The 13,535-nt window shown below is 45.2% G+C and overlaps 1 protein-coding gene across 5 annotated transcripts in view; it reads right to left on the bottom strand.

The window, feature by feature from the left end:
• Positions 1-13,535, bottom strand: part of MRRF (mitochondrial ribosome recycling factor) — an 80,096-nt gene that overhangs the window by 26,140 nt on the left and 40,421 nt on the right. For 4 of the 5 annotated variants that reach the window (XM_054509409.2, XM_064579664.1, XM_045883081.3 and 1 more), the window contains exon 6: positions 11,457-11,616. In XM_054509409.2, coding sequence (XP_054365384.1) covers positions 11,457-11,616 — 160 coding nt within the window. Of the gene's footprint in view, positions 1-1,568; positions 2,327-11,456; positions 11,617-13,535 lie in introns of those variants that run through there. The other variant, XM_045883084.3, reaches the window with a different exon arrangement.

The raw sequence follows: 13,535 nt of genomic DNA, 5'->3' as shown, positions 1-13,535 counted from the left end.
TATTAAAAAATCCTGCATCTTTGAGAAGCACATTTGCTGTGAGTGGGGGATTTCGGCCACTCACGAAAGACTGCCGCAATGCCCCGCCATGTGGCTTACCCCAAAAAAGGCTCCTTGATTGCTGTGTCTATCCCTGTTCTTCCCCCAGCTGACTTCTGATCGTGTGATGGCTACTCAGGGCTGGTGAGTGGGGTTGGACTGAGGACAGGTAAGGTGGGGCGGAGACTAGGTTAGCTTCTTTCATTTTTGACCTGATTCTGACCTTGAACCCTCATTGGCCGTGTACACTGAGCTCTACCAGTACAAGCAGAGGGAGAAGAGCAGACCTCCCCCAAGGGACGGGATCTGAGAGGAGTCAGACAGCAGAGTGAAGCTGGATGCCACTTCAAAGGAGGGAGGCCAGGCCCCGCAGCTGCCCAAGGAGGTTCCACTCTAAAGGCAGACATCTGGCAAAACTGGAATGAACTTCCGACCTTCCACTCAAGACATTTTGGATAACGACTTAGTCCAGTGTGCTGTGCATCCCTCAAAGACAGAGGTCACATCTTGCCCATTTTTGCATCCCCAGCATGTAGCACGGTACCTGACATGCAACTCGTGCTCACGAAATGTTCATGAAGGCTGCAGGATGCGGTGGGCAGAGCACAAGCTTTAGCTCAGGCCTCAGTTTGAATCCCAGCTCTGCCACTTGCTAGCTATGTAACCCTGGGCAAGAAATTTGACCTCTTTTGAGCTCCTCCCTCTCTGCAAAATGAGTCTGACAATGAATAATGAAACCCTCTATCACTTCACTAGGCTTGTTACTTTGGGGAAGTTCTCTAATATTGTCAGGTCTCAGTCTTCCTATTTATAAAATGAAGATAATACACATCTCGTAAGTTTACCATGAAGATTGAAGATACTGCCTAGAATTGTATCTAGCTGTGTATTATGAATGAGAGAATGAAAAGAGAAGAAAAGAGAATAAAGAAAAAAAAAGAAAGAAAAGAATATTAACTAGAGGAAAAAAACCTTACTTAACCCAGGACCCAAAGATAAGCCACAACAAACCACTTGTCTGTCAACAGGCAGGCTCTGGGGGAAAGGTATCTCATTACCAAGTAAATGTTGAGGACAAAGGCAAGAGTGGAAAATGACAGAGTGGTGGTGTTACGACTGGAAAGAAAGGAAAAGAAGCCAGTATTTGTGAGCAGCTACTTGGTACAATTCATTTACAACACATCTGAATGCCTCCTATGTTCCAGGCATTATGTCAAGTTCTGAGGAAAATAAAGATATATAGACTAATTATCAAAAAGAATAGTGAAGGTTCAGTTAAAAGCCGCGGACAGTGCTGAGAGCCAATGATAGGAGTCCTAGGCTGGGGGAAAAGGGAAGACTTCCCAGAGGAGGTGATACCCAAGCTGAGACCTGAAGGATGAACAGGACTGGCCAGGTAGGTCAGCAGGGCCAGAATGGTCCAGGCAGAGGAAAGAGCATGTGTGAGGATGGCTCAGAGGCAAAAGTGTTGTTGTGGTGGCTTTACATACAGGTCCTTAGAGAACATGAATCCAGACTGACTCTATCCATTCCTTTGTGGTGGTTATTCTTTCCAATTTATTTTGATTTTATTGTTAGGTAAAAATGGGCCTCTAGCAAAGAGATCCAGTCACAGATGAAGGCCTACATCAACCCAGAGTTCAAAGTTGGGGATGGGGCCCAACTAATTGAAAAGGATGCTCTCGGGCGCCTGGGTGGCTCAGTTGGTTAAGCGACTGCCTTCGGCTCAGGTCATGATCCTGGAGTCCCAGGATCGAGTCCCGCATCGGGCTCCCTGCTCAGCAGGGAGCCTGCTTCTGCCTCTGACCCTCCCCCCTCTCATGTGCTCTCTCTCTCTCATTCTGTCTCAAATAAACAAATGAAAAGGATGCTCTCGAGATGAGAAGCAGGCGGTGCTGAGCCTGCCAATAGTCCTAGTTGCTTGGCAATGTCACGATCAGGGCAAACGCCCTAAGTAGAGGCCATCCGTCACAGCGGATACTCTCTGAGGGCCAGCCAAGGCAGAGGGCCAGAGGAGAATGGGGTGAACAGGGTAAAGGAGGAAGAGAATGCACAAGTCTGGGTGTCCCACGAGGAGGCTGAGCCTCATAAAGACTGACAGCTGCATGGTGACAGCCTTCTGTGTGGACAGAGAAGAGAGGGGGCAATTTGCCACCCATGGGATCCACCAGAAACTGGGCTCTGGAGTCCTGCTGCCCCAGCTGGACTCTCATCCAAGGAGTTCTTTGGTCTTCACTGCTAGATGCCTGTCCAGCTCTGCAACAGTGTCGTCGGCCATTTGGCTGATCTGCAGGAACACAAAATGAGACAGCCCGATAACTGGCGCTGGGGAAGGGCAGGGGGACAAACATTCCAAAACTATGGAAAAGTTATCTGGGAAATAGTGATGGTGACAGAAGCTCACATTATTTAGTCCCAGCCAGGCACTGTGCTAAGAACTTTATATACACACTCTTACTGATTCCCAACAGTAGCCCCATGAGATAGATACTATCATTATCCCCATTTCACAGACGAGGAAATTGAGGCAGTTAGATCACCTGTCAGGATACACAGCTGAAAGTAGCAATGACAAAATTTAATCCCCAGTAGTCTGATTCCACAGCCCAAAATTCTTAACTATTATTATAGAACACAGAGAAGCCAGCCTTATCGGTCACTTAATGACCCTCTAGAATTTCCTACACCTCCGACACTCTGGTGTATAAAGACTATTAAGATCCCAGTAGTTAAACAGAAAAAAAAAAAAAAAAAGTCTTGAAAAAAGAAGAAATACATCTGGTTAACAAACATGGAAAATTCAACAGACACTGAAGAAATGCAAGTTAAAATAAGATATAATTCAGTTATCGTAGTTAATAAAGTTTGATGTTGTAGCTTTTAATTACAATATTCAATGCCAGAAAGCTATGGTAAAATGGATAAGCTCATATATCAAATGATAGGAATTCAAATTGATGCAAATGTCCACACCATTTTTTAACCGCCTAAATCTCTCAACTGGGAAATTACTACATGAATGGAATCTGAAAAAAATTTCTGAAGTTCCATATGCAAAGATATTTATGTAGGCTTTATTTATTTTTTTTAAAGATTTATTTATTTTAGAAAGACAGTGGGGAGGGGCAGAGGGAGAGAGAGTCTCAAGAAGACTCCACACCAAGTGTGGAGCCTGACGCAGGGCTCAATCTCACGATCCTGAGATCACAACCCAAGCCAAAACCAATCACGACCGGAGCCGAAACCAAGAGTCTGATGCTTAAACAACCTCACCATCCAGATGCCCCTATCTAAGCTTTATTTATTTATTTATTTAAAGATTTTATTTATTTGACAGAGAGAGACACAATGAGAGAGGGAACACAAGCAGGGGGAGTGGGAGAGGGAGAAGCAGGCTTCCCGCTGAGCAGGGAGCCCGATGTGGGGCTCGATCCCAGAACTCTGAGATCATGACCTGAGCTGAAGGCAGACACTTAACGACTGAGCCACCCAGGCACCCCTAAGCTTTATTTTTAATAATGAAAAATCAGAAAATCTAAAGTGACAGAACAGGGAAGTAGCTGAATACATATATCCATTAAAAATGGTTAAGATTAAAAAAAAATGGTTAAGATTATCTACTTTTTATGGAAAGGGCATAAATATGAATAACATTCTAGCACATATTTCTGAAATGTTTGAATGTTTATAGCAAGTATGGATTGCTTTTGTAATCAGAAAAAAGGAAATAATGTTTAAGATATTCTTTATAATATCATGGGAAAATGCTCATGTTACCTTTAGAGTTAAAGAAAAAGCAGGATACAAAATTGTGCATATACATAGCAGAAATTATCTCAAGTATGTAAAAAAAAATGCATATTTCTTAAAAATGGAAGGAAACATGTGAAAATATTAATGGTCTTTATCTTTTAGTGATGATAGGTAATATATTACTCATGTCCCCATCTGTCACATCTTGCAAAAGACCTAGTGCATAGCAAGTGCTCAGGAAATATTTACTAAATGAATAATTATCAAAGTTTTCTGTGCTTTTCTAGATTTTCCAAATTTTCAAAAATAAACATGTACTGAAAGTGAGAAAACACAATACAACTTAGTAAGTATTGCAGCTTCCCTCCCACGTCTGAAAGGGACCAAAGACAGGAAGCCTTGAAGTATGGTGCCCAGGATCCGTGTGCTCAGCGGCACAGTGGCTGCTTGATGTCTTTATTTGCAGACCACAGGCCTTGGCCAAGAACTAGGAACTAAATGCACTGGGAAGGGTAGAAATAAAAAAGGATTTGGAACAACTGGTCCCAGGCAGGGAGACAACCAGGCTCTCACCGTATCAACAGCTACACATTTTGCAGCCGGGGGGAAAGCAGGGCTTCAGGGGCTGCTGGGCATGCTGGAAGAGCGGATGGGCTCAGAATGGCTGCTGGGTCCCTCCTTACTCAGCCACAGACTTTCAGATGCTGCCGCCCCCGCCCAGAACAGCTGCCTTGCATGGCGGGTGGCATGATGCCCAGCAGCACTCACTCCGGCAAGCCTACTCTGGAAAATGGCGCAAGGGCAGTTTGGGGACAAGAATGGGGACTGGGGAAGGAAGAGTACCTAAAGTAACAGTGTGATAATGTGGGTGCTGGGTTAAATTCTCAGTGGGGTGACATGTGTAAGTCACTGAATCTCAGTTTCCTCATCTATCAAATGGGGATGCCGGTCCCTTCCTCAGAGAGTAGTTGTGCAAGTCGAACTTGTTCATGAATATGCAAGCATGGTTTAAACTGGTTATTTGCTATGCAAATGCTGCTTGTGCTACTCTGATTTTTATTATCACTTCCTGACTTCTTTTCAAATTAATCAATTAATGAAAATATTTACTAACTTTCTGCCAAATTATAGGCACAAAGTGCCCTTGGGGACAGTCTGCCTGCAAGTTCATCTTTTCCATCTTTATCAGACTTCTTAAATAATGATGATTAACATGAGGCACCTGGGTCGCTCAGTTGGTTGAGCATCTGACTCTTGATTTTGGCTCAGGTCATGATCTCAGGGTCATGAGATCGAGCCTGAACTCAGGCTCTGCACTCAGCGGGGAGTCTGCTTGAGATTCTCTCTCTCCCTCTCCCTCTGCCCCTCCCCTGCTCGCACATGCACTCTCTCTCTCTCTCTAAAATAAAGAAATAAAAAACCTTTAAAAAATAATAAAATAAAATAATGATGATTAACAACAATGACAACAGCACCAATAGCTCTCTCTTACCGAGTATTACTAGGTGCCAGGCACTAGGCTAAAAACTTCATATGCATTATTTCACATAATCCTCAAAACCTATGAAATGCTGTTACTATGTCCCTTTAATACATTGGGAATATTTAACTATTTCACCTGACAGTTGCATAGTCGTACATGGTATGCAAAGGGGTTTTGTCCAAATCCAACAACCACACGTAACTTCTATAAGGCAAGTGAGACAGGTATTATCCCCATTTTACAGAGGAATAAACCAAGGCGTAAATGTTAACTGATCTGCCCCAGGTCCCGTTGAAAAGTCAGTGGTGACTGAGCCAGGAAGTCACCCACCCCTGTTGCCAGTTGGTGCTGCTACCCGCTGTGAGGCGCCCCCAGCACCTGGCCTCGTCCTTCCCCACTCCAGGCAAGCCGTGTGGGTGTCATTCCAACCGTCAATCCTAGCCCCGAATTTAAAGTCAGAGAAGGGTGGGGAAAGCAATGGGATGGACCAATAGGGTGGACAATTACTGAGGACTGGCAACCACACCAGCCACTTTAAAGTATGTGTGTCATCTGGTCCTCTCAGCAAACCTGTGAGATAAGCACCCCTCCTCCCACTTTTTAGATGAGGAGACAGAAGCTCAAAAAGGTGAAGCCATTTGCTAACCTTTGCAGCCGAGACGTGAAAGAGCTGGGATCTGAACCAGTCAGGCCTGCCTGCCTCCACAGCAAGAGCCCTTTCCATTTTAATCCACTGCCCATAAAGCCCATATCATCATGGTCGTCGTCATCCTCACATCTGCTCCCTTCTCGTTCAGGAAAGTGGGAGGTGGAGCCAGGACAGGGGAAGGCAGGAGCACACAGTGCAGGGCTGGGGCAGGCGGGTAGCAAGCCAGCCTCCCAGAGGCCTGGCTCAGAACGCCCACTGCCTCACCCAGGCCAGCCTCCCTGCCTGCCTGCCTGCCTGCCTGGCCGCCGGGAGCCCCTCCCTCCCTCAGCCTGCTCGCACCCAGCTTCACTTCAGAGCAGCACTGTTGCTCGGAAAAAGGCAGCAGTGAAAGGATCTTGGCCAGATTTACTGGTGGTTTCTGCCAAGCGCCTTGATGCTCAGCAGGCCCATTTATAGTAAACTGAAGCAAAGGTGAAACAGCAGGCTGGCAGATGTCAGAGTCCCGAGTGGGTAGGCCCCGGTCCTTCTTTAGCAGAGCTGGTCTGGGCCTCGGGCTGGGAAGCTGGGTGTGTGTGTGGGGGGGGGGGGGGGCGGTGTCAGATGTGACTATAGGGATAGAACCCATAACTCAATCCCTTCATTTTTATAATATAGTTTTTAAAAAATCTGACCTCAAAAGAATTTTGGAACATTAAAAAAAATCCCACAAAGAATAATATTGAAACTGTTCATAATCCCACTGCCTGAAATGACCACCATTAATGACCACCATTCTCAAGTGGATAAGTTGCCAATCTTTTTTTTTAAGATTTTATTTTTAAGTAATATCTACAACCAATGTGGGGCTTAAACTCACAACCCCAATATCAAGAGCCACATGCTCTACTGACTGAGCCAGCCAAGTACTCCTAAGCTGCCAATCCTTTTATGTACATGAAAATTTTCACTATAAAAATGGAATCATATTATAATATTGTTGTGTAACCTACCTTAAAAAAATAAATTCCAAAAGAAACTTACCATGTCTGCAAAATATTTTTTTAAAGATTTTATTTATTTGTGAAAGAGAGAGCGAGCATGAGTGGGGGGCAGAAGGAGAGGGAGAAGCAGACTCCCTGCTGATCAGGGAGCTGGATGTGGGGCTCAATCCCAGGACCTCTGAATCATGACCTGAGCCGAAGGCAGACGCTTAACCAACTGAGCCACCCAGGTGCCTCTGCAAAATATTTTTTTTAAAGATTTGAGAGAGAGAGAGAGTGCAGAGGGGAGGTGCAGAGGGAGAGGGAGAGAGTCTCAAGCAGGCTCCACGCTGAGTGCAGAGCCCAATGCGAGGCTTTATCTCACAACCCTCAGATCACGACCTGAGCCAAAACCAAGAATCGGACGCTTAATTGACTATGCGACCCAGGTGCCCCTGCAAAATATTTTTATAACTGTCTCTATATAGATCCCAGTAAATAGAGGTAAAACAATTTATTTTCCCACTGTCAGAAATTTAGACAGTTTCTAATTTTCTACTATGATACATAATACATTAACAGACACCTCTGTAGGTAAGATTCTTGACAATTTATTTTGGATAAATTCTTAAGCCTCTGAGTCAAAAATGTATGGATTTTGTATACACTGCTATATTATCCTTTAGAAAGGTTGTATAGCTTTATACAAAAAGTAACTTAATCTTTTCTGTGGAGTGTAGAACTAAAAGCAATACTTCCAAGATTAGCAGCATTTCAAGCTCACATTAAAAATTCTGGGTTCAAATGTTGGGGATTAGAAAAGGCAAAATTTTTAAAAATACACATATTCTAAAAAAGTGATTTAGGCAGTACATACCAAGAATCTTAAGAATATGCATTCCCCTTGTGCAATAATTCCACAGTTGGGACTCTATCCTAGGGAAATCATCCCAACAAAGATTCATGTATAAAAATATTCACTGCAACCTTATTTATAACAAAAAAGTTTAAACAAACTAAATGTCTAACAAGAGGCTTATGAAAGTGAATTATGGTATAACCACAAGACAGACTATTTTGTAACCGTCAGAAATGGCTGTTTACAGTTTTTTAAGACATGAGAAAATGCTAATAGTTTTAATGCTAAACAGAAAATATAAAGCCGAGTACAAAACCATATGCATACTACATATTCAGGCATGTTAAAAAACTATGTAGTTAAAAAAAAAAAAAAGAAGGAAAGCAGAAATACTCCAAAATGTTAAGAGCAGTTGCTTCTGCAATGTGGGTTTATGGTGTGAATGTTTCCCCATTTTTTTAAAACAGTCTTCTGAACTCTCCACGTTTTCTACAGTGAGCATATATTACTTGGATAATCAGGAACAAAGTAAACAAATACATTTTTAAAAACTCTAATAAAACAACAATCAGCCCCCTGCCTTGCTTATTTAAAAAACAAAAACAAAAACCACATACCCAAAACTCCAGCTTAGTGCCTTCTGTCAGGGAAAAAGAAGAAAATAAAGTGCACACGAGGCTGTCTCCTGAAGATTTTCTCCCTCCACTTTTAACCATATGACAGTAAAGGCACTTATTAACAGTAATGGTAAGAACTCATCTTCAAATGATAATATCTTAAATAATAAAGATTATTGCACTGGATATGTTATGTACATACACTGTGATCTATTCTCTTGTAATATTACACATGTCCTCACAGAGAGAGCATGCAGGTCTGCACTAGAATGTTAACAATGGTCATCTCTGGGTGATGACATTTCAATTACTTCCTTCTTAATTAAAAAAAAATTTACATAACATGTATAGCTTAGTATCAGAAAAAAACTAATAAAGTTATTTTCATTTTGAAAAATAGTAACAATCAACAGTAATAAGCATTGAAGAAACAAATCTAATCTGAAGAGGAAGGTGAAAAGCGAGATGCTAATGTGGAGGCTTCTAGCAATGTCTTCGTCAAGTGGGTTTGATCAAGAGTACTGCTTATCCGATCATTCTTCTCTTTTCAGGGAACATGGGCTCTAGTCCCTGAGGCAGTGGCCCAGTCTTGTTGAGTGAGGAGTGCCTGGCACTTTCCCGAGATCCATGGGCTTACCACAAAGAAGTAAGGGAAAGGTCAAGGGTTGGCTGCAGAGATGGGATCTCCTGGGGATGGGCAAGGAGCTGGCCCAGCTAGGGCCAAGGACAGACTCCTACAAGGCCTGGTTGGTGCTCAGAAAAGGCCAGCCTAATCTAGGAACCTCTTTTAGCTGATGCAGGGCAAGAGGAGGGTTCAAGGAAGGCAAAAAGGGAGCTCTGAGGGTCCAGGTGTCAGACATTCTAATGGTGCCTCTAGCATGTCCAGGGCAACCCTTTACGGTAGGAATTACAAATCCCTTTTTACAGAAGGAGTCAAGTAATGTCCCCAAGGTCACAGGCCATAATGTGCAGAACTACCCCGATCTAACTCTGGTACCATCACAGGGAAACATCGTAAGGCTTCTAGGTCCTTAATTACCATCTGTGTCTGCTTTGCAGAATTATCTGGGGAGCTTTTTAAAAATATACCTTCCTGGGGAGACCTACTAAAAATCTGTAAATGCAGGAGCAGAGCCCAGGCATCCATCTAAAATTTTTTCCTAGGTGATTGTTAGGGCTGGCCTACAAATGGCATTCTAACTGCTGGTCTAGGAGAAAGGGAGCAGTTAGTTAATTTATGGCCTCCTCCAGATGTCCCTCTAACAGCGCTCATGCTCCCTGCCTCTAGCCTCTTCCCTCCTTACTCCCCATCCTGCCCATACTCATGTTCAATCTTCCTAAAATAACGCTTTTGTGGTGGGTGCAGAGGCTTTGGGCAAGCCCTTTTATATTATGCTAAACACTATTCTATCTCCTAAATACTGGTAAATTCTTCTTCCTATCTTACTTCCACTGGTATCACTCAGGTTCAGGCCACCATTTCCTGGATGGATTTCTGCAACAGCCTCCCTGGCCTCCCTGTCTCCACTCTGATCCTTACAATCTATTTTCTACGAAGCCACCATAATCATCGTTCATAAACACAGATGTGATCTCCCCACTGTCTGGAAAAAAAAATCTTTCCAGGGACTTACTGTATCAGAATCACATGGTGAGCATTTAAAAATGCAGATCTGCAGGCCCCACCCTAGACTCACTGACTCAATCTCTGGGCGTGGGGTCCCAGAAACCTGTATTTTTATAAGCTCCTTAAGTGACCGTGATGCTGTGGCAGATTCGATTATTGTTCAAAAATTTTCATGCCCTCCCCTGGACCTCCACAAACATATATACTTCTCTGTCCCAGTGGTACTGGGCTTGGCCTGTGTGATCTGCTTGGCCAGTGGGATGTACCAAGAGCAGGTGCTTCAAACGTACTTGAATGGTTGGGCTTATGCCCTTGGCATCTGCTGCTGAAAAGATGTCCTCGTGGGAAGCCTGGGTGGCTAAAGTCGGTTAAGTCGGTGGCTTTGGCTTGGGTCATGATCCCAGGGTCCTGGGATCAAGTCCTACATCGGGCTCTTTGCTCAGCGGGGAGCCTGCTTCTCCCTCTGCCTGCCGCTCCCCCTGCTCGTGCTCTCTCTCCACCTCTGTCAAATAAATAAAATCTTTAAAAAAAAAAAAAAAAGAAAGAAAGAAAAAAGAAAAGATGTCCTGGGAAGCTTGTTGACTCCAGAAGATTGAGAGAGCGACAAAGCAGACCTGAACCCAATCCAACATCTGGAGCCAAGCCCACTGAGCCCAGCCTAGAAGAGCGACTCCCAGCTGACCCACAGAAATGAGACTAAGAAATAAAACCTGATACTGTAAATCACTGAGTTGTGAGGTGGTCTGTCATGCAGCATTATCGTGGCCACAGACGACTGACAGAGCTGCACGGCCAGCGTGGGAGTGTCTGCACAGGCTGGAGGTCAAGCTGCTCAGCCTGGTCTCCAAGCCCTGCTCGGACCAATCCGGCTGGCTGCTGTGTCTATCCATTCCCCAGCCTCAGCCATTTTCACACTGCAATTACCCACCTGCATAACGTTCTTTTACACAGCACACCTTTGCACGTGTTATTCTACCTGCCCCCAGTCTCTCACTATTTCACTGCAGTTTGTTCAAGTGCCACCACTCAGCGCAGTAAGAACACTGCTAAGGCCTCACTTGCCAGCACCCAGGCAAGCCACCACACACACGAGGGCATCGGCGTCCAGGCTCTGAAGTTAGTCTGCCTGCGCTGGGATCCACTTCTAATTGACCAGCATGTGACTTTGAGCAAGTTAATTAGCTGCCCTGAACCTCAGTTTCCTCAGGACCTCCTTCACAACTCTGCAGCAACAAGGATAAATGAAATGACAGGAAGTGTTCAGCATGGAGCCTGGAACCCAGCGAAGAGCCAACAGCATCTTCTCTTCCTCCACATCCGCAGGGCTAAGCCCAGAACAGAGACTCAGCCAATCCTCATCATGTCAAGGAAAGAATCAGGGATATTCGGTTTTAATTTTCCTCTCTTCAGACATGAACAGGTGGTTCCCTGGGTCAGACACACAAGTATTACATCTGTTGGCAACAGTACCTGTTTCTCTATGAGCCTAATGGTGTCCTCCGAGACTTTGTCCTTTGATTTCTTCAGCTTATTCATTGCATTGGTACGAACTTTCCGTAAGGAATCCTTGGCCTTGTTGGTGTTCTGTTTGGCCAGTTTCACCAGCATTTCCCTGTGCTCCCTGGTTATTCTGATTAAAAAAAGAAACAAACAAACAAAAACATTCAACAAAATCATCCCACACATTAGCTGCTAGCTGAGAATTTAACATCACTCTGTCCACTAGCTTAGCAGTTAGTAGCTCTGCTCTCCATCGGTGATGATCTTTACGGTCCTGAAGCATGCCCAGGGGTGTGCTCGGGGCCAAGTGAAGTTCCTGGTGAGTTAGGTGAGGACAGCCAGTAAGAGGACTGCTGAAAAGCTTGAGCCAGCGCGTCCTGGCCACACCTGGCCAGTTACTGCGTGCGTAACTGACTTGTCTCCTCAGAGTTCCCATCTGTAAAATGTGCTAAGGTGATTAAGAGGCAGTGCCCGTAAACTGCTTAGCGCTGACCCTGGCCCGTATTGAGGGTTCAATGAAAGGAACCAACTGTTAGCTCTAACTCTACCCCCTTCTCTCCCACTAACGATGCAGCACAAACGAGTGGATGATGCTACAGAAATTGCTCCGTTCAATCGCTAAGTCACCCAAAACAAGTTAAGTAGCAATCCTCAGAATCTTACTAATTATTATAGCAAGTTACTTACGAATCACCTCAGGACTAAGACACAACCTGAGTGCCAACATGTGAGAACCACTGCTGCACCAGTTAACTCCCACAAAGAAGCTACGAGAGGGTCTGGCACATGTCAGTGCTGACTGAATGTCAGCGTTTCCACTGTTCCCCTCCCCATCGCAGCACCACCACGAGCACACGGAGGGCCTCCTACAAACCCCCAGCACAAGCACCTTCTAAGCTGGCCCTTCCCACCACACAAGGCACTTACTTTATTCTTGTTTCACCTCTGCTCATCACAACAACCCAGCAAAGTAACCCCGCGAGTTGGCTCCGCCTTTGTTTCTTCGTCCTCTACACAGTGAGGGCTACTCACCTACCACAACCAGGGCCGGGCACGAGGGTACTACGGTGAACACTGACTGAGCTTGGCTCGGCTCTTAGGGAGTTCAGCCAGGGAGACAGGTGAGCAAAGAGGCACTTACAACGGGAGTGTGGGACACACCGTGGCAAGGGAAGCGACGTGCAAGGCGCCAACGGGAGCACTAAAGCAGCTCTGCTAACTTGCCAGGAACTGTCTGAACTCCGGCAGGCGGCAAGCAGGGGAGGCTCTCCTGAAGAAATCATCCCTAAATGCGGGAGTGTTTGGGTCTGCTCACTAGTGTTCTGGTTCTTATTCTTTCCAGTAAGAAGGCATTTTTTTCCTCTCCCCTCTAAAGTTTGGTGTGGCACCACGACTTGCGTTGGTCAATGAACTGTGAGCAGAAATGAGGGGGGTCACCTAGGGGCAGGAGCGTTAGGAGCTAGTGTGGGCTCCGCCACATTTGTTTCTGTTGGCTACAATACAAGTGGAGATGGGGCGCCCATCAGCGTGGGTCCCAGAGCGACCATGATCAACAGTGCCCATCATGCGGCCTGGGCAAGAAGCAGACTTCTGTGCTAAGCCACGGAGACTTGGGGGCTGCCTGTTACTACAGCATAACCCACCTGTCCTGACTAATACACACACTAGGATCTGAAGAATGAGTGCAGGTTGCCCATGCTGGCATGGCAAGGGGGTCTTCCAGGAGGAAGAAAGAGCACGTACAAAGGCTTTAAGCTGTAAAGAGACTATGTTTCATTTGAGGAATTACTGGAGCATGGATAACAAGAGAGTGACAAGAAAAGAGGCTGGAAAGCCGTATCATGAAGTGTCTTGCAAGATCCTGAGCCCTATTTTACAGATGAAGAAAATGAAGCCCAAGAAGTTTGGGCCAAACCCAGGCTGACCTGTCTCAAATGGCAACATTCTTAGTATGACAAAATTCCCCTGCCCCCTGGGTCCTGAAATGGACATCACTGGCATATGGTTCCCGACCCTCAAATCAGTGTGCTTCTTACTTGGTGAGGACGA

The sequence above is a fragment of the Mirounga angustirostris genome, unplaced genomic scaffold, assembly GCF_029215605.1.
Source record: "Mirounga angustirostris isolate CCGP_5_RB_7025 unplaced genomic scaffold, mMirAng1.0.hap1 SCAF_15, whole genome shotgun sequence".
Taxonomy (NCBI): domain Eukaryota; kingdom Metazoa; phylum Chordata; class Mammalia; order Carnivora; family Phocidae; genus Mirounga; species Mirounga angustirostris.
Note: the sequence above shows the minus strand (reverse complement) of the source record. Positions and strands in the feature narration are given on the sequence as shown.